Source organism: Loxodonta africana, chromosome 6 (assembly GCF_030014295.1).
Source record: "Loxodonta africana isolate mLoxAfr1 chromosome 6, mLoxAfr1.hap2, whole genome shotgun sequence".
NCBI lineage: Eukaryota > Metazoa > Chordata > Mammalia > Proboscidea > Elephantidae > Loxodonta > Loxodonta africana.
Genome location: NC_087347.1, coordinates 139,195,529 through 139,215,943, shown reverse-complemented (window position 1 = coordinate 139,215,943; position 20,415 = coordinate 139,195,529). Strand labels below are relative to the sequence as shown.

At 43.4% G+C, this 20,415-nt stretch overlaps 1 protein-coding gene across 1 annotated transcript; it reads right to left on the bottom strand.

Annotated features, from left to right (window-relative positions):
- Positions 1-301: 301 nt before the first annotated feature.
- On the bottom strand, positions 302-20,397 carry IMP4 (IMP U3 small nucleolar ribonucleoprotein 4). Its single transcript, XM_010596419.3, has 10 exons — positions 19,845-20,397; positions 19,322-19,430; positions 10,033-10,116; positions 9,176-9,285; positions 8,938-9,070; positions 8,697-8,851; positions 8,526-8,620; positions 8,352-8,425; positions 8,108-8,262; positions 302-446 (listed from the first exon to the last, which is right to left on the bottom strand). The coding sequence occupies exons 1-9, from the start codon at positions 19,845-19,847 to the stop codon at positions 8,150-8,152; spliced, it is 876 nt and encodes a 291-aa protein (XP_010594721.1). The 5' UTR covers positions 19,848-20,397; the 3' UTR covers positions 302-446; positions 8,108-8,149.
- Between the last annotated feature and the right edge of the window lie 18 nt (positions 20,398-20,415).

Here is a 20,415-nt window from a genome sequence, read left to right as displayed (position 1 = left end):
TGAAAAGCCATCAAGAACTTAAAATTTAATAAAGTATCCAGTTGAAACACACCAAACATATATATAAACTCAAACTGCTTTCATATATGCAAATAATATTGAATTTGAAACTATAGTGCAAAAAAAAGGTTTCACATTCTTGAAGAACATAGGCAACAAGTTTCAAATCCCTAATGAACGAATGGATCTAAGCAATGATACTAATGACATCAAGAAAATGATAACCAGACACTGTGATTCTCCTGGTGGAAGAACATAGAACTCCCAGGTCAAGGGTTCCTGACAAAAAAGGCTGAACGTGTTATCTGAGGGAGCCTCTTTAATATTAACTCGGAGGACACACCAGGGCGGAGGAAATAGTCAATGACACCACAAGGATAAGATCCGCAACATCCAGACTCTGGAAGCTCCACAAGACACATCAACCGGTTTCCTAATTGAATAAACTACAAAGATAGAAAGAGATAAAAACCTGTAAGTTAAAGAAGACTTAGGACTTGTAACAGATATTCGCAGCAGCATTATTCATATAGCCAAAAAGTGGAAAACCACCCACATTCTATAAACAGATGAGCAGTTGGATAAAATGTGGTATATCCATATTACTCAGCAATAGAAAATACTGATTCACACTAGAACATGGATGAACTTTGAAAACATTATGCTAAGTTACAGAAGACAGTAACAAGACCACATATCATATGATTCTATTTATATTAAATGTCCAGAGTAGGCAAATCCATAGAAAGAAAGTACCTCAGTGGTTGCCAGGGGCTGGGGGTAGAAGAATGGTTGGAGGGGAATGGGGAGTGACAGCTAACAGGTATGGGGTTTCTTTTAGGAGGAACAAAAATTAGTTCACAGTGGTGACTGCACAATCCTGTAAATATGCAAAAAAAAATGTACATCTTAAATGGGTGAACTGAGTGGTGTGTAAATTGTATCTCAATAAACCTGTTTAAAAAAAAAAACTTGAAACATATTAACAATTTGCAATCAATGGACTTAATTTGGATCTTAATTCAAACAAACACTGTAAATAGGGAAAACTGAACACCAACTAGATATCTGATGATATAATAAAGGACTAGCTGTTGATATTTTTAGGTGTAATAATGGTATTATTTTTGTTGGGTCCTTATCTTTTAAGATATATATGGAAATATTTATGGATGATATGTCAGATTTGCTTCAAAAGAGTATAGTGGATGGGGGTGGCTAAGAAGAGATGAGGCTGGCCAACTCCTGAGACAGGCTCCCAGGACTCATCAGACCATCCTCTCTGCTCTCATGTATGTTTGAAATGTTCCACAATTAAAAGAATTAAAATAATATAGAGAAGGTGAACAAATGTTATCTACATATATGATAAAGGATAAAGAAAGAGCAGACATGCCCCAGAAAAAAAATATACACACAATGGCAAGTATTTGAAAAAAATGCAAAACCTGTCATAATGATAGCCATGAAAATTCAAATAATGAAACACAGAACTAGAGCTTGGCAAAAATTAAAAAGTCTGATAATGTTCAGTGCTGGTGCAGACATGGAAGAGCAGGCACTCACATACACTGACGGTGGCAATTTGTCAACATCTATTATCATTCTGGAGCCTGGTAGAGCAGTGGTTAAGAGATGCTAACCGAAAGGATGGCAGCTGCTCCTTGGAAACCCTATGGGGCAGTCCTACTCTGTGCTGTAGGGTCACTATGAGTCAGAAATGACTTGATGGCAACAGTCTTGGTTTGGTCTTTTATTATCATTTTGAAGACAGGATTTCACTTGTAGGAATTTATTCATCAGATACACTTGCTAAGTATACACAGGAGAGTCTTCAGTTTGATGTTCCTGAAGCAGTATTGGCAGTAGCAAAGCAGGAAGCAACCTGAATGTGCAGCCATTAAAAAGGAAACAGATCCACATGGAACTGTCGTTAAGTAAGACACCCTAAAGATATCATTAAAGAGAAAGACACAAGTTTCAGAGTTTTGTGCATAACATGATCCCATTTGGGCTAAAAAATACCAGTTGACAAATGTATGTATACCATGAATAGAGAATATCTGGCCAGATTTTAAAGTCAATAGTGATTATCTCTTTTGATCCAGAGGAGTAGACCAACAGCTGTATCTTAGACGGCCACTCACAAGCTTTTAGGACTCCAAATACTACTCACAAAACTAAGATGCAGAACGTAACTTTATGAACTCTATTACACAAATTGACTGAGATGTCCCACAAGACTATGGTCCTAATCTTTCAAACTCAGAAAACCAATCCCATGAGGTATTGTCTAACAAGTATCTGTAACTGTGCCCCTTATGGGCTTGATTATACATACGAACACATGTGCGTAAGTCACACAGATGCAAATACAAACACATACACGTATACCTATATATATACGTATATATATCTATAGACATACATACACATATACCTTTTGGTTGTTTTAAAATGATGTCATCACAATTTACCTTCATCAAGCTGTGCACGCTTCACCCTCATCCTGTGTACTATCTAACGACATTGTTTACCTTCATCAAGCTGTGCACGCTTCACCCTCATTCTGTGTACTATCTAACGACATTGTTTACCTTCATCAAGCTGTGCACGCTTCACCCTCATTCTGTGTACTATCTAACGACATTGTTTACCTTCATCAAGCTGTGCACGCTTCACCCTCATTCTGTGTACTAACGACATTGTTTACCTTCATCAAGCTGTGCCCACTTCACCCTCATTCTGTGTACTATCTAACGACATTGTTTACCTTCATCAAGCTGTGCACGCTTCACCCTCATTCTGTGTACTATCTAACGACATTGTTTACCTTCATCAAGCTGTGCCCGCTTCACCCTCATTCTGTGTACTATCTAACGACATTGTTTACCTTCATCAAGCTGTGCCCACTTCACCCTCATTCTGTTACCTTTCCCATCACCAAAAATAACAGGTGTCTACTATCTAAAGAGTGATGCCCTCTCCCCCACACCCCATCCTTGGTAGCCACTAACGAACATTATTTCTGTATATTTACCTGTTCATGTCATTTAATAAAAGTGAGAAATAGACTATTTGTTTTTTTTGTGATTGACTTATTTTGGTCAACATGTCTCCCAGATTCATTCATGTTTCAAGATGTCTTGGAAAGTCGTTTTTCTTTATTGCTGATTAACAGTCCATTGTACATATGCACCACTTTACTCATCTATTCACCTGCTGATGGGCACTTAGGTCGTTTCCATCTTTTCACTACTGTGAATAGTGTTGCAATAAACCCAGGTGTGCATATATCTTTCATGTCACTTCTAGATCCCTAGTGCATATACCCAGGAATGGAATTATTGGGTCATATGGCAGCTCTGGAAACCCTGGTGGCGTAATGGTTAAGTGCTATGGCTGCTAACCAGGTGGTCAGCAGTTTGAAACCACCAGGCGCTTCTTGGAAACTCTATGGGGCAGTTCTACTCGTCCTTCAGGGTCGCTATGAATCGGAATCGACTCGACAGCAGCAGGTTTGTTTTTTTTTATGGCAGCTCTACCTCTACTTTTTTGAGGAACCACCAGACTTTTCAACAACAGCTGTACCATTTTGCATTCCTGCGAACAGTGGATGAAAGTTCCAATTTCTCCACATCCCCTCCAACACTTGCTGTTTTCCATTTTACCTTAGCTATCCTAAAATGAGTCGATTTGGACTCACGGCAACCCTACGGGACGCAGTATAACTACTCCATAGGGTTTTCAAGAAACGGCTGGCGGATTTGAACTGCCAACCTTCTGGTGAACGGCTGAACTCTTAACCACTGTGCCACCAAGGCTCCTTATGCAGCCATCCTAGTAGGAGTGAAATGGTTATCTCATTGTAATCTTGATTTACATTTCTCTGATGGCTATCACTGGGCACATTTTGGAGTGTGCATGTTGGGTAATCCCTAGAAGTCTATCCACTAGATCAGAGTAGATGTTTGATTAATTTTACTGGTATTATTGAAATTTCCTTCTAAAGAAGTCTTTACCTATTACCAGCCTAATTCTCTAAACCTTTAGCAATCATGAATCGCTGGTAGTGCGGTGGTGGTCAAGAACTTGGCTGCTAACCAAAAGGTCAGCAATTCAAATCCACCAGCTACTCCTTGGAGGCCTCGTCCTATAGGGTTGCTATGAATCAGAATCGACTCAATGGCAACGGGTTTGGTTTCTTTTTTTTAACCAATCATATTCTGGTTTTTTCAAATTTGTCAACTTGACAGATAAAAATGGTTTGTTAAAAACTTTCTGGCAGTCAATATCAAAAGGCTTAAATGTGTGCATCTTCTTGGACCAGAAAATTCTACTTCTAGAAAATAATTATTTCTAAGGATACAATGAGGATGGTGGGCAAGATGTTCATTCCTGTATTGTTCATTCCTGTAATGGTGAAAAACTGGAAGCAACCTAAACATATGATGGATTAGTTAAATAAACCATAGCACAGCCATAAGAAAAAAAATTCTTTGCAGCCATAAAAATTATGTGGTAGATCACAGGTCCTGAAATTTTGTTGAAATGTCTCATTGTGAGGTCACCTTCTTTATACCTATTTGTTCCTCTGGACATTTTTTACAAATTAATTTGCAATGCCCTAATTTTTAATTATTATTATTTTTTTTTTTTGGTGCAGTTTTATCTTATTCCATTAGAAACAAGCATGGAAGAACACGGACTATATCATTCAAGTCTCCTCTTACCAGCACCACTTTTCCCACTCAGCTGCCAAAAATAACCGCAGCCAGTTTTGTGAGACAGACTTCTGCCTAAAATGCATCTCATGTTATGCTTTTTTTTTTAACATTAAGTAGCAAATGAATACATGTTCACTCCAAAAAATTTCAAATAGATGTAGAATAAACATCTCCATTATCTTTTGCCCTAAATCTCACTGGCTTTTAAACTATCAACAGGTTGGCATGTCCACTTGTAGATCTTACTTGAATACCTGTAATAACTTGAAACAATAGAAAAACAATTAAGCTGTCTTAATGGGGACAAGGGCACTTGTAATTATTTTTTAACTATTAAGAAAATTTCCAAAGACGCATAAAAGTAAAAGAAAAAAAAAAGCATCACCTACATCTGACAATTAGTATTTTGCTTCAGCTACATTTTTTTCCCTCTGCTTAAACATCTTCAAATACCAGGCTGATATTTCACCCCCAAATACTTCAGCATGTCTTTAAATATTAAGAACATTTTCTAAAGTAACCCCAATGCCATATCACCCAATGAGATTAACAGTAATTCCTTAAAAACTTCAATAACTTTTTCTGTGGAAACAATTTCAAATTTATATAAAGACTGCAAATACAGGACACAGATCTCCCACATGCCCTTCGCTTGGCATCCCACTTGTTAACATTCCTGAAACATGTGGCAGACATGATGTAGGCTGATTCCCATTAAGAGTGTGATTCTCCACAACCACAGTCTAACCACCAACCCCAGGATGTTCACAAGGGAGCATGAGACCCTGCTCCAACTTTTGCCTCCCTTACTTTTACATTTCAAAATTATACTTATTTTCCTAATAGAAAAATCAAAGAAAGAGATGCAAAAGTACCCCTTTTGCACTGCACCACCCCTAAAATCCACGTCTCCTTGCCAGAGTCATCAGTCAGGCAGGGAATCTCCAGACATCATCTGCTCAACACACAAGACGTCCTATGTGACACTCTCGCCCGACTACTTTCTCTCTTAATTTTGTTTTCTTTGCCTCGCTTAAAAAAAAATCCCCTGCACAAGCCTCCGAAGAAAGCCACTCCCATGCTGTCCTCAGAGGAGTCTGTCCCAATGACCATTTCTGACTCCTACATCCATGTGTTCTCATGTGATGCCCAGGACGGTGACTCGGGAAGTGGGATCACATTTAAATGGTAAAAACTCTTCCACCCTGCATTCTGAGAAGTTGTTGTCCTTGGTTCTACCACCAGTGCAGTATGAAAGGGCCTGTCCCAGAGTGCCACTGATACTACAGACCATCCACCCTGATGGTATATAATTGGCCTTTGTAAAGTCCTCCACTGCTGGTGGAGCTGCTGGGTTAGCTGAGGAATTTGAAAGAATTACACTAAGAAGCTTTACTTTAACATATTTAACATAGTGAAGGCCACAATGAAGTGCATTTTTGTATCTTGTTTATTTTCTGTCTCCCCGTGCCTGAGAGCTGGCCCCACAGTGCCAAGCCCTGCTCTAAACCAGCATTCTGTGCTCCAGTTATTAAAAAGCACACAACATTGATTAAGCACTTGTTCTGTGCTGGGAAAACATTTGATACAGCCCTGGACCTTTCGCTGCTAAGCCCAGGACAATGCAGAGGGACAACCTCATCATGCCTGTGATGCCTGCTGGGGTGAGGAGCTACGTGAAAGAGGAAAGACAGGAAGCCCATGACCACTGAAGCGTATTTACGAGTACCCACAGTGGGCTGGATGCTGTCCCCACGCCAAAGACATGTCTACATCTTAATCCCTAGAACCTGCAAATCTGACCTTACTTGGAAAAAAGATCATTGGAGCTGAGATTAAGTTAAGGATCTTGAGATGGAGAGATCATCCTGGATTACCCAGCTGGGTCCCAGATCTAATCACCATCGTCCTTTGAAGAAACATACAGGGCAGATAAGACAGATGAGGAGGAAGCAATGTGAAGATGGAGGCAGGGAGGAGAATGAGAAAGCTTCAAGCCAACGAATGCCAATGACTGCTGGTAATCACCAGGAGCTGGGAGACAGGCATGGAGCAGATCTCCCCTGGAACACCAGGAGGGAGTGTGACCCTGGAGACACCTTGACTTCGGAGGTAATTTGTACAGCAGCCACAGGAATCTAATACAGGGCATCATACTATCCTTTTACACATGTTTGGCAATTCCCAAAATTTACAGAGAGAATTTAATGGCATATCCTTCAATGAGGATGGAGTGAGGCTGTGGAAGCTGGCCGAGGCTGTGGAATGCTCTGCAGAAGAAACTGGACTGCCATAGGCAGAGCCAGAGAAGGAGACACAAAGGTCCTATCTCCTGCAATCCCTGAACGCTATGGCCCAGTGAGCCCCCGCCCTCTCTTTAGCCCACCCTCCCCCCACAACTGGTTCACTCCTGTTCCTAGAACCCTTACAAGCACTGTCCACCACATGGCCTTTGCACAGGCTGCACCCTTTGCCTGTAGTGTTTTCCCCCAGGTCATCCAGGTGGCCTTTGCTGCCCTATTCCATCATTCAGCTTTCTCCAAGAGGCCTCCCAACTCCCCATCTCCACCGCCCACCCATCTTTGTCTTCATGGCTCCTATCCTCACCTGACGTGATTGTTTATTTTTATCACTGCCCTCTGAAAAGTCATGTGCACTCTGCATGGTCTTCAAACCTACTTGTGTCAAACCAGGACCCTTTGGAAGATACAAGGTATGTGTGCAAAGAGAAGGAAGGGGCTGGCCTCAGGTGATCCCCAGAGGGAACAAGTGTGAAGAGAGCAGGAGACCACAGCCTCTCCTGGGCTGCACTGGCCCTCCCCTGTGTGACCTCTGGCAGGTTCCTCTCTGACACGAGAGGTGGAGGTGTGCACGGTGAGTGGTCCCCCACTGTGTCTCCAGTGCATGAAGAGAAGGTGAGCCTGGAGGAGGTCTCAAGAAAAAAGCAAGGTATGACCCAGCACCTCAGGGAAGTCCACTTGGCCAAACCGAATCATGCCATGTCCTCCTCTACTCTGGTCGGCTCACGCTCATTAGTTGTAAACACAACTAGTGTGACCAGGCCCTACCACCTGTGTCCAACCCTGACTCCTCAGTGAGCTCCTACCAGGCCCTACCTGTGGCTAAAAGGCAAAACTGGGGCATGGAACCTGCCTTATTCCAAACACAAGCCCAAATTCCAGACCTAAAGTGACCTCAATCCCTTCAGGATACCAGGTCTGAGTATGCCCAGATCTCCTTCAGACTCAGCCTGGCTTAGGTCCCTGTCCCAACACATTCAGAAGACGGGGGCAACACGCCACAGAGGGTTTATTTTGACTCCTCCACCCCTCCCCTATGAAACTCCTTTCTATAGCTCCATGGGTCCATGACGATCCCACCTTTTGCGTTCCAAGTCCATGTCTCTGACCAACAAGCAAGGCTCATTCAGCACTCAAGAAAACCCTCTTGTGTGCAGTATTGGTGTACGGGTGCCAGCGCCACTCGACATCAGCCGTGGCCTCCTGTTCCAGCGTGCCTAGGCGAATCATGTACACTGGGAGGGGCGGGAGGGGGATGTCAATACTTACACAGCCAGCCACCCCTTCCCTTCCTACTGAAATGTGGGATAAAGCCCAGACTTACGCTTCAACTCGAAACGAGGTCCAACTTCAGTCAGCTCCACATTGCGGGCATCCATCTTCTTGTAGATGTGGTGTCTGGTGGGGAGGGGTGGGAACAGCTGTGGGTCAGTGAGAAACAATACAAGGGACGTAAACATCAAGACATGATCACTGGGGGCCTGGCCCATGAACCCACCGGAAGGAGATATAGTCATCCTTGTTTGCGAAGGTGATAATCCTGTGGCTGTCATCTTTGGGCACAGGGAACAGGTACCGCAGGATATCAGAGACCTGGGGCAGAAAGGAAGAAAGTGGTGAGTGCCTGGCCAGGCCTAAGCCCCACCCTCACCCACAGCCTCAGACTCACCCGCTTGCCCAGGTGGGAGGAGAAACCATGCATGACGAGGTGGGGCTTGGCTTCTGACATGGTGCCCAGGTCAGGGATATCGTGCCGCATGACGACGTTGCAAAGTGTGAAGTATGCGGTGGGGCCAAAGGGCAGGTGGCTGACAATAAGTCCCACTGGCAGGGCCAGGTGGGCTGTCAGAGACCCTGTCTGCCCTCAGAGCACCTGTCTTATGCCCCCGCTCCCTCCTGCCCAGGCTTACCAGGTGTGCCCCGGTGCTCGTGAACAACCAGCAGGTCGGTGACTCCATTGGCTTTGCAGGCTCTTACCAGGGCGCCCACCTCATGCCGGCCTCGGTTCATGCGTTGTGCTCCCGGGAACACCAGCTTCAGCTCCTGCACGTGAACACGTCTATCACGGCTGGTCCCAGAATACATGGGTAAGCCTATTTGGTCCATTCCTGACTTCATGTCTCCCATTCATCCCTCACCCACCAGTACCTTTGCAAACATCTTGAGGCGGGAACTGGGGTCTCGGGAGGTGGTGATCATGATCTTGGGATCCTCGACCCCTGCCCATCGATATTCATCATCTACATGGCTGGTTACGCCTGTCAGGAGCGTGAAGAGGAGTAACTCAGTATTGTCTTGGGAGTGAAACGCTAACTCGAGGGCGGGCTGAATCTATTTAGAGCAGTGCTACTCCACAAAACCTTCAACGAGATGGGAATGGTCCACACCTGCACTGTGCTCAACAGGCAGCTAACATCCATAGAAGGCTACCGAGCATGTCAAATGTGGCCAGTGCAACTAAGGAGATGAATTTTTTAATTTTATTTAAATTAAATTATAACGGTCACGTGGCTACCATGTTAAGACAGGACAAGTCTAGATTCTGCTAAGGTCAGAGGTGACAGACTCCTGTCCCTCAACAAACATTTACCATGTTAGTTATTCTTTTCGCATTTGTTGAATGACACAATGAATGAAGCATCTGGGTGCCAATGATGGGCTGGGGACATGGCAATGAACAAAATGGGCATTGTCCTGCCCTTGCGGAGCTCACATTCTAAGCGGGGGGAGGATTAACAAAGTAACTAAAGGGTAAGCGGGGTGCTATCGTACGTGTCATTAGAACGAGGTTGGGAGAGACCAGGAGAGCCCCCCTGGGAAGTAACATCTGTGCAGAGCCAGGAAAGCATTTGGGAAATGGGTCCCAGGAGCACAGAATGGGAGCAGCACAGCCTTTTCCCCAAGGTAGAAAAGTGCTTGGCACATCTGGGGAAGGACATGGAGGTGAGAGGGCTCAAGCGCAGAGAGAAGTCAGTTCACGGGGTCAGAGAGGGCCACACAGTCACCTTCACCACCAGCGTCGTCAAACTCCAAGGATCCCTGTAAGGCTAGAGCCTCCCGGCGTAACTCGGTGGGAATCAGACGGTTCTCTGGAGGAGGAAGACAGAAGGGCTGAGACACATGCATGAAGCCCTTAGCTGACACAACACTGTGGCTAACATACATATCAATACCTATCCTACTCCTTTCTGAGCACAGCAGTGATCCCTGATGGGGGTGGGGGGAGCAAAGCTTATTTGTCTATATGCCAACCTTATTTGTTTATATATGCTATATATGCTTATTTGTCTATATGCAGCGGGTATAAGGACCTTCATTTTTTACGGCTCTTGATGCTCATGACTTGAGGTCTTTCCAAATATTTTATTACAAGTATGTATTGCTTCCAGTCAGAAAAAGTTAATTTTTTAAACTAATTTTTTATTGTTAGAATATACACAGCAAAAACATATACCACATTCAAGTTTCTAGATGTACAATTCAGTGACATTGATTACATTCTTTGAGTTGTGCAAACATTCTCACCCTGGATTTCTGAGTTGCTCCTCCCCCATTAATATAAACTCATTGCTCCCTAAGGTTCCTCTCTTTCCAGTTACTGTTGCCAATATGATCCTGTACAGACTGATCTTAAAAGAGCATTATGTTTAAGGCAAACGTTCTTTCTTAGTTAAATTAAACTATGGTTTGGTTTTAAGAAGACTTCTGGGGATATTTTTGGTTTAAGCTTTGAAGATTATCGTAGGACAGTAGTTTCAGGGTTCATCCAACTCTATGGCTCAAGAAAATCTGGATTCCGTGAGAATTTTAAATTCTGCATTTTCCCCCTTTGATCAGGATTCTTCTCTAAAATCTTTGATCAAAACATTCAGTAATGGTAGCTGGGCACCATCTAGTTCTTCTGGTCTCACGGCAAAGGAGGCAGCTGTTCACGGAGGCAGTAAGTCGCCCTTTGCATACCCTCCTCCTATTCCTGACTCTCCTTCTTCCTCTGTTGCTCCAGGTGAATACAGACTAATTGCTGTGCCTTGCATGGCTGCTTGCAAGCTTTTAAGACCCCAGGCACGGCACAATAAACTAGGAGGCAGAACAGAAGCACTACACATGGTATTAGGACATTTAACTGGCATGTCCCATAAAAGTATGACCCTACACTTCCAAACCAAGAAACCAAATCCCATGAGGCTTTTGGTTGTACATAAGCAGCCTCAGCAGTTTTTTCTTCTGGTCACTGCTGCAAATATATCCATCACACAACTTCTGCCAGTTCAACTTTTCAGAGGTGCACAACTTATTGAAATCATTACATTAATTGGCTGTACAACCCTATCCTTAATTAATAGGAATTTTCCATCATCGTAAACCAAAGCTCAGTACTTCATAAGCAAAAACCTCCCTCACCTCCCCATGCCTAGTAACCGCTAAGAGTTTGGTCTCTACACATCCATCTGCTCTTTTTCTTTTTATGTAAGTAAGGTCATATAGTAATTCTCCTTTTGTAATTGAATTATTTCAGCATGTCTTCAAGCTCCATCCATATTGTACTGTGTATCAAAATTTCATAACAAATTAATTTTTTTAAGACTAAATATGGACTGCTGTTTCTGTATGAAGGTAGACCAGAGACCCTGAAACCCTCCAACAAACAAATAGCTAATCATGCCAAGAGAAGCATGGCTAGTCCTGGCTCTTGGTCAGAGGGGCTGGGCTGTGGGCATGACCACTTTGGGAAACTTCTGACATTGCTGTATAGAGGTGAGCTGAAGAGGAACGTACCCTCCCAGGACTCAGTGTTTCCCTCCGTTGTGCCCCAGAGGAAGCCTTGCACACAGAAGAGGCCTTGTTTATAGCAGCAGCAGCAGTAGGACTGTTCCTAGCTACGCACAACTGAACACAAGCTCAGTGCCAACCACTGAGAAACAGATGAATGTTATAGACTGAATTCTGTTCCCCCAAAATATGTATTTTTTTCTTATTTTATATATTTTTTAAATTATTGTTCTACATTTTTCTCCAGCTCTGTCCAGGACCCTCTACTGTGATCCCTGTCAGAGCACTCGGTGGAACCCAGGCACCACCTAGTTGTGGTAGACTCAGTCTGGTGGAAACTGCGGTGCTTGAGGTCCATTAGTCCTTTGAGTTAATCCTTCCCTTGTATCTTTGGTCTTCATTCTCCCTTATTCCAGACAGGGTGAGACCAGTGGAGTATTTTAGATGGTCGCTCACAAGCTTTAAGGCCCCAGCAGTTACTCACCAACGTAGAATGCAGAACATTTTCTTTATAAACTATGTTATGCCAACTGGGAAACCCTGGTGGCGTAGTGATTAAGTGCTACGGCTGTTGACCAAAAGGTTGGCAGTTGGTATCCATCAGGTGCTCCTTGGAAACTCTGTGGGGCAGTTCTACTCTGTCCTATAGGATCACTGTGAGTTGGAATCAGCTCAACAGCAGTGGGTATGGTATGGTATGGTATGGTATGGTATGTGTCTTTCTTCATTCTCCCTTACTCCATACAGGGTGAGACCAGTGGAGTATCTTAGATGGCTGCTAACAAGCTTTTAAGACCCCAGCCACTACTCACCAAAGTAGAATGTAGAACATTTTCTTTATAAACTATGTTATGCCAATTGAGTTAAGATGTTCACTGAGACAATAGTTCCCAGCCCTCAGCCCAGTAATTTGGTCCCTCAGGGAGTTTGGATGTGTCTAGGAGCTTCCAGGACCTTGCCTTGGACAAGTTATACTGGGTTCCCCAGTACTGTGTACTGCCTTGCCCTTCATCAAAGCTACCACTTATCTACTGTCTAGTTAATAATTTTCCATTCCCACCTCTCCCCTCCCTTGTAACCAGCAAAGATTGTTTCTTTTTGTGTCTAAATCTTTTCAAGAGTTTTTATACTGGCAGTCTCATACAATATTTGTCCTTTTGTGATCAACTTATTTCACTCAGCAGAATGCCCTCCATACTCATTCAAGTTGTGAGATGTTTCGCAGATTCACCATTGTTCTTTATCATTGCATAGTAGTTCCACTGTGTGTAAGCCTAACCTGTGACTAGGAGCTCTGACGGCACAATTTGCTAAACAAAACAAACCACCAGCCACTCCACAGGAGAAAAGATGTGGCAGTCAGCTTCCATAAAGATTGTTGTTGCTGTTAGATGCCATCAAGCCAGTTCTGACTCATAGCAACCCTATGGACAACAGAATGAAACACTGCCCAGTCCTGCGCCATCCTCACAATTGCTGTTATGCTTGAGCCCACTGTTGCTGCCAACATGTCCATCCATCTCATTGAGGGTCTTCCTCTTTTTCGCTGACCCTCTACTTTACCAAGCATGATGTCCTTCTCCAGGGACCAGTCCCTCCTGATAACACATCCAAAGTATGTGAGATGTAGTATGGCCATCTGCTTCTAAAGAGCATTCTGGCTGTATGTCTTCCAAGACAGATTTGTGTCACAATCAAAGGCACCAATTCTTCTTCGGTCTTCCTTATTCATTGTCCAGCCTTTGCATGCATATGAGGCGATTGAAAACACCATGGTTGGGTCAGGTACACCATAGTCCTCAAAGTGACATCTTTGCTTCTTCACACTTTAAAGAGGCCTTTTGCAGCAGATTTGTCCAATGCAATGTGTTGTTTGATTATTTGACTGCTGTCTCCATGGGTGTGATTGTAGATCCCAGTAAAATGAAATCCGTGACAACCTCAATCTTTTCTCCATTTATAATGATGTTGCTTATTGGTCCAATCGTAAGAATTCTTGTTTTATGTTGTGTAATCCATACTGAAGGCTGTGGTCTTTGATCTTCATCAGTAAGTGCTTCAAGTCCTCTTCATTTTCAGCAAGCAAGGTTGTGTCATTTGCGCACTGCAGGTTGTTATTGAGGCTTCCTGCAATCCTGATGCCACATTCTTCATATAGTCCAGTTTCTCGGATTATTTGCTCAGCATACAAATTGAATAAGTACAGTGAAAGAATACAATTCTGATGCACGTCTTTCCTGATGTTAAACCATGCAGCATCCCCTTGTTCTGTTCGAACGACTGCCTCTTGTTTTATGTATAGGTTCCTCATGAACACAATTAAGTGTTCTGAAATTCCCATTTTTCGAAATGTTATCCATAATATGTTTTGATCCACACAGTCAAATGCCTTTGCATTGTCAATAAAACACAGATAAACATCCTTCTGGTTTTCTCTGCTTTCAGCCAAGATCCATCTGACATCAGCAATGACATCCCTTGTTCCCATGTCCTCTTCTGATTCCAGCTTGAATTTATCACAGTTCCCTGTTGATGAACTGCTGCAATCACTTTTGAGTGATCTTCAGCAAAATTTTATTTTTGTGTGGTATTGATGATTTGTTTGAGAATTTCCACATTCTGTTGGATCACCATTCTTGGGAATAGGCACAAGTATGGATCTCTTCCAGTCGGCTGGGCAGGTAGCTGTCTTCCAAATTTCCAGGCATAAATGAGTGAGCACCTCCAGCCCATATCCATACACTGAAACATCTCAACTGATATTCTGTCAACTCCTGGAGCTTTCTTTGTTTTTCACCAATGCCATCAGTGCAGCTTGGACTTCTTCCTTTAGTGCCATCGGTTCTTGATCTTATGCTACCTCCTGAAATGGTTGAACGTCAACCAATTCTTTTTGGTACAGTCACTCTGTGTATTCTTTCCATCTTCTTTTGATGCTTCCTGGGTCATTCAATATTTTCTCCATAGATTCCTTCAAAACTGCAACTTGAAGCTTGAATTTTTTCTTCAGTTTTTTTCAGCTTGCTAAATGCTAAGTGTTTTCTTCCCTTTTGGTTTTCCAACTCCAGGTCTTTGAACATTTTATAATACTCTGCCTTCTGGAGCTGCCCTTTGATATATTCTGTTCAGGTCTTTCACTTCATCATTTCCTTCATTCGCTTTAGCTACTCTAAGTTTAAGAGCAAGCTTCAGTCTCTCCTGACATCTATTTCGGTCTTTTCTTTCTTTCCTGTCTTTTTCATGACTTTTTGCTTTCTTCATGTATGATGTCATCCCACAACTCATCTGGTCTTCAATCATTAATATTCAATGTGTCAAATATATTCTTGAGATGGTTTCAGGTGGGATATGCTCAAGGTCTTATTTTGGTTTTCATGGACTTGTCTTAGTTTTCTTCAGCTTCAACTTAAACTTACAAATGAGCAATTGATGGTCCATAAAGATTACAACCTTGGAAACCCTATCAGGCAGTTTTACTCTGTCCTAAACTCATTGCCATTGAGTCAATTCTGACTCACAAGGACCCTATAGCACAGAGTAGAACTGCCCCATAGGGTTTCCAAGGCTGTAATCTTTGTGGAAGCAGACTGCACATCTCTCTCCTACACAGTGGCTGCTGGGTTTGAACTGCTGACCTTTCGCAATTAGCAGCCAAGCGCTTTAAACCACTGTGCCACCAGGGCTCCTACTCTGTCCTATGGGGTCACTATATGAGTCAGAATGGACTCCAGGACAATGGGTTTTATACCTGTAGTTGAAAACGGCTTTTCTTTGTTATATTAATGACACACCATTAGTGTAGGATGCATCTTGAGTCAAACTTTTGTGAAATATAAAAGAAGCAGATTAAGCAAACAGAGACGGTAGAAGATAGATGCCATGCCATGAGATCACCTAGGAGCCAAGAAATAGTAACTAAAGAGACGAGGACCTTCCCCCAGAGGTGAAAGAATGAAAGCCCTACCCTAGAGCTGGAGCTGTGAATTTGGACTTCCACTCTCTGTTTGAAAACAAATTTGTTTGTTAAAACCACCCAGTTGTGGTGCTTCTGTTAAGGAGCCCTGGTGCCTGTTATAGCTGCACTAGATAACTAACGAACATCCTGCAGAATGGGTTTTAGAACGCTGAATGAAAAAGCGAAGCTACAAAAGAATACATACCACCTGATACTATTTTAAAACTAAAACTCAACCAGCATGGTTTAGAGATACAAATAAATGTGCTGTACACACAAAGAACAGCAAAGAAATGATTTACTTTTAAACAGTATTGGATACAATAGTTTTCTAAATTGACGCAAATATTCCTGAATTTCAATGTATTGGCGATTTTTCATTCCTTAAGGTAGGTGGATGGATCACAGACGTTTATTTTAATGTTGTTTCTTAACATAAAAGCATGCATGCACGTGCACGCACACACACACACATATACTTTTTGTATCTGTACACCAGAAACATAAAACCATCAAAGTGAATTTAAAATAATCTAAGTTATTGGAATGTGCTGAACCATCAGATAAGAAACATAAAGCTCAACCAACACAAAAACCAACAAAATAGGAATAAGTGTAGCAATTTCAATCAGGCATGTATGAAAAATCTCTTCGCTAATATGACAAATGGCAATGTGGGTGGGGAGGTGGACTGCAAAGCTAGATTCCTACTTCAAAACACATATAAATTAAATTCTACAGCAATTAACAATTTTAAAAACACAAGAGAATCCTAATAGCTCTAAATGAGAAAAAAATATTCTTGTACTGAAAAAGGCAGCAAGGAGAAAAACCACGGGTGGAAAATATCTACAGAGCTATGCAATAATTTAAAAATTGGAAAGAACTAGATGACTATCAATTGCTCTATGCAAGTTCGAGTTGAAACTGAAGAAAATTAGAAAAAGTCCACGAGAGCCAAAGTACAACCTTGAGTACATCCCACCTGAATTTAGAGACCACCTCAAGAATAGATTTGACACATTGAACATTAATGACCGAAGACCAGATGAGTTGTGCAATGACATCGAGGACATCATACATGAAAAAAGCAAAAGATCATGAAAAAGACAGCAAAGGAAGAAAAAACTAAAATGGATATCAGAAGAGACTCTGATAGTTGCTCTTGAACATGGAGAAGCTAAGGCAAACGGAAGAAATGATGAAGTAAAAAAGCTGACAGAAGATTTCAAAGGGCAGCTTAAAAAAGACAAATTAAAGTATTATAATGAAATGTGCAAAGACCTGCAGATAGTAAACCAAAATGGAAGAACACGCTCGGCATTTCTCAAGCTGAGAGAACTGAAGAAAAAATTCAAGACTCAAGTTGCAATTCTGAAAGAGTCTATGGTAAAATATTGAATGACCCAGGAAGCTTCAAAAGAAAATTGGAAGGAATACAGAGTCACTGCACCAAAAAGAACTGGTTGATGTTCAACCATTTCAGGTGGTAGCATATGATCAGAAACCAACGGTACTGAAGGAAGAAGTCCAAGGCTACAGGAACTTTTGAAATACTAATTGAGATGTTTCAACAAATGGATGCAGTCCTGGAAGTGCTCATTCGTCTAAGCCAAGAAATTTGGAAGACAGCTACCTGACCAACCAACTGGAAGAGATCCAAATTTATGCATATTTCTCAAGAAAGGTGATCCAACAGAATGTGGAAATTACTGAACGATGTCATTAATGTCGCACACAAGTAAAATTTTGCTGAAGATCATTCAAAAGTGGCTGCAGCAATACATCTACAGGGAACTGCCAGAAATTCAAGCTGGATTCACAAGAGGATGTGGAACGAGGGTATCACTGATGATATAAGATGGATCCCAGCTGAAAGCAGAGAATACAGAAAGATGTTTACCTATTTTTTTTTTTTTTATGCTAAAGCATTGGACTGTGTGGGTCATAACAAATTACAGATAACGTTTCAAAGAAGAGGAATTCCAAAACAATTGTGCTCATGAGAAGCCTGTACATAGACCAAGAGGCAATCGTTCAAACAGAACAAGGGGATATCGCGTGGTTTAAAGTCAGGAAAGGTGTGCATCAGGGCTGTAGCCTTTTACCGTCCTTGTTCAATCTGTACACTGAGCAAATAATCAGAGAAGTTGGACTAAATGAAGAAGAACGTGGCATCAGGACTGGCGGTTCATTAAACCTGCATCATGCAGATGACACAACTTTGCATACTAAAAGTGAAGCACTTACTGACGAAGATCAAAAACTACAGCCTTCAGTACAAATTACATCTTAACATAAAGAAAACAAATATTCTCACAACTGGACCAATAAGCAACATCATGATAAATGCAGAAAAATTGAAGTTGTCAAGGATTTCTTTTTACTTGGAACCACAATCAACGCTCATGGAAGCAGCAGTCAAGAAATCAAATGACACGCTGCACTGAGCAAGTCTACTGCAAAGGACCTCTTTAAAGTCTTGAAAGCAAAAATGTCAGCTTGAAGACTAATGTGCGCCAGACCCAAGACATGGTGTTTTTAATTGCTTCGTATGCATGTGAAAGCTGGACAACGAATAAGGAAGGCTGAAGAAGAACTGACGCCTTTGAACTGTGGTGTCGTCTAAGAATGCTGAATATAGTGGACTGCCAAAAGAACAAACAAATCTGCCTTGGAACAAGTAATGACAAGAATGCTCTTTAGAAGCAAGGATGGTGAGATTATGTCTCACATACTTTGGACATGTTATCAAGAGGGATCAGTCCCTGGAGAAGGACATCATGCTTGGTAAAGTAGAGGGTCATGGAAAAGAGGAAGATGGACTGACACAGCGGCTGCAACAGGAGGCTCAAGCACAACTGTTCTGAGGATGGTGCAGGACCATGCAGTGCTTCGTTCTGATACACATGTGGTCGCTGTGAGTGGGAACCAACTAGATGGCATCAAACAACAACACACTGTAAACAAAGTTAGTAAGTAAACTGTAAATTGGATTAAAAACAAACAAAAATCAGTGCTCAATAGGGATTACAATGGCTGGTTTTTTGGAAGTAGATCACCAGGCCTTTCTATCCCTTTGGATGGACTCAAAACCTCCAACCTTTTGGTTATCAGGCGAGTGTCCTTAATCGTTTGCACCACCCACGGATCCAAAATATGGATGTTGTTGGTGTTAGGTGGCGCTGAGTGAGCTGACTCACAGCGACCCTACAGGACAAAGCAGAACTGCCCCCCAGAGTTTCCAAGAAGTGACTGGTGGATTTCAACTGCTGACCTTCTGGTTTGCAGCGGAGCTCTTAACTACTACGCCACCAGGGCTCCAGAGCCTGGATACTGCAGCATAAATAATGAACAATACCACCATTTGGGAGGGACACTTGTAAATCAACAGCAGGACCCAAGGGCAAGGAAAACGTACGTAAACACTTGAAAAAACGCCTAACCACACTAACAAATACTAACAGACGCGTTTACTACGGAAGGTCATTTTCCCGCGCGATGTTTATAATGACTTCTTATTTTAAAGTCCCAGGACCTTGCCTCACTCCCCGGTTGGGGCGGCGTACCTTCGAGCGCGCGCCGGAGCCTCTCCTTCTTCTCGTGGGCCGTCCGCCGCGCTTCCTCGCGGGCCTTGCGGTACAGGTACTCGCGGCGCAGGCGGGCCTCGCGGCGCAGCTGGGACAAAGCGCGTCGGGTCAGCCCCTCATCTTCCACACCCGCCCCGAGCCCCAGGGCTCACATCCCCAGCCCTGCGGGCAGGGGCGTAACGAGGGTAACAAAGACCAGGGGCCATCTCTAAACTGCGCTTGCCCCCCTCCAACTCGAGCGCCCAGGGGTAACCTCTAAACTGAGCTGCCCTCCCCCAATTTCAAGATGAATAGACGTTGATAGCGTAGAAACTCCTTCACCTCTTGCCCGGTTGTCTCCTCAGGCGCGTTTCGTATTTGTGCGGACTCGAAACGTCACTCCGCGCCTCGGCCCCTTTGCACTTCTTCTCGAGGGAACCCTCCCCTCACTTGTCCCCCCCTCCCCACTACGCTTCTGCCTCGAGGAGCCCCTATCCACTAAAGGGAAACCGATTCCTCCTACCATCCTGAGCGCCGCTCCCACGTGGGTCTAGGAGAATCTGTGGTCGTCGCTGGCGCAACGCAGCCCTCACTTCCGCCCTCAACCAAGAAGGTCGCTAAAGGCTTCACTGCTGTTGTCTACGAGAATGCCCAATGTTAAGATGGCGAGCAGCGGCGGGCGTTGCAAGGCGAGGGGCACTGGAGCAGCCGATAGCCTTGGTGGTCACACGGCTTAGGCTAGCCATTACAAAGATGCCGGCCCGCGGCTTCACTGCTTGCTGCAGCTGTGTAGGATGCCTAATTTTAAGGCGGCAAACCCCTAAAACAACAATAATTGGAGGGTCGAAACAGCCCAGCAGTTGTAAATGCGGTACACGATTGACTAGGGGATTGTCAGCTGGAATTAAGTTCAAAGCCTCTACTCCCTTAATCAAATTTGTTGCCATCCATTTCCGCTACCTTTAATTCCCCACAGCGCTTGCCTGCTTCCGAAAGCGGGTCGGAGCCACCAAAGCCTGCGCCGACCGCCAGGCACGCTTCAGGCACAGATCCGAGAGAGGAGAATTGGGCCTTCCGGCGCTCCGTCCCTAGGA

Excerpts from the sequence above, each read along its gene's own strand:
- IMP4 (XM_010596419.3), bottom strand. Across the intron at positions 8,852-8,937 it reads CGAGCACCGGGGCACACCTG|TGGGACTTATTGTCAGCCAC; the intron begins GTAAGCCTGGGC and ends TGGCCCTGCCAG. Across the intron at positions 8,621-8,696 it reads CCTCCCACCTGGGCAAGCGG|GTCTCTGATATCCTGCGGTA; the intron begins GTGAGTCTGAGG and ends TTTCTGCCCCAG.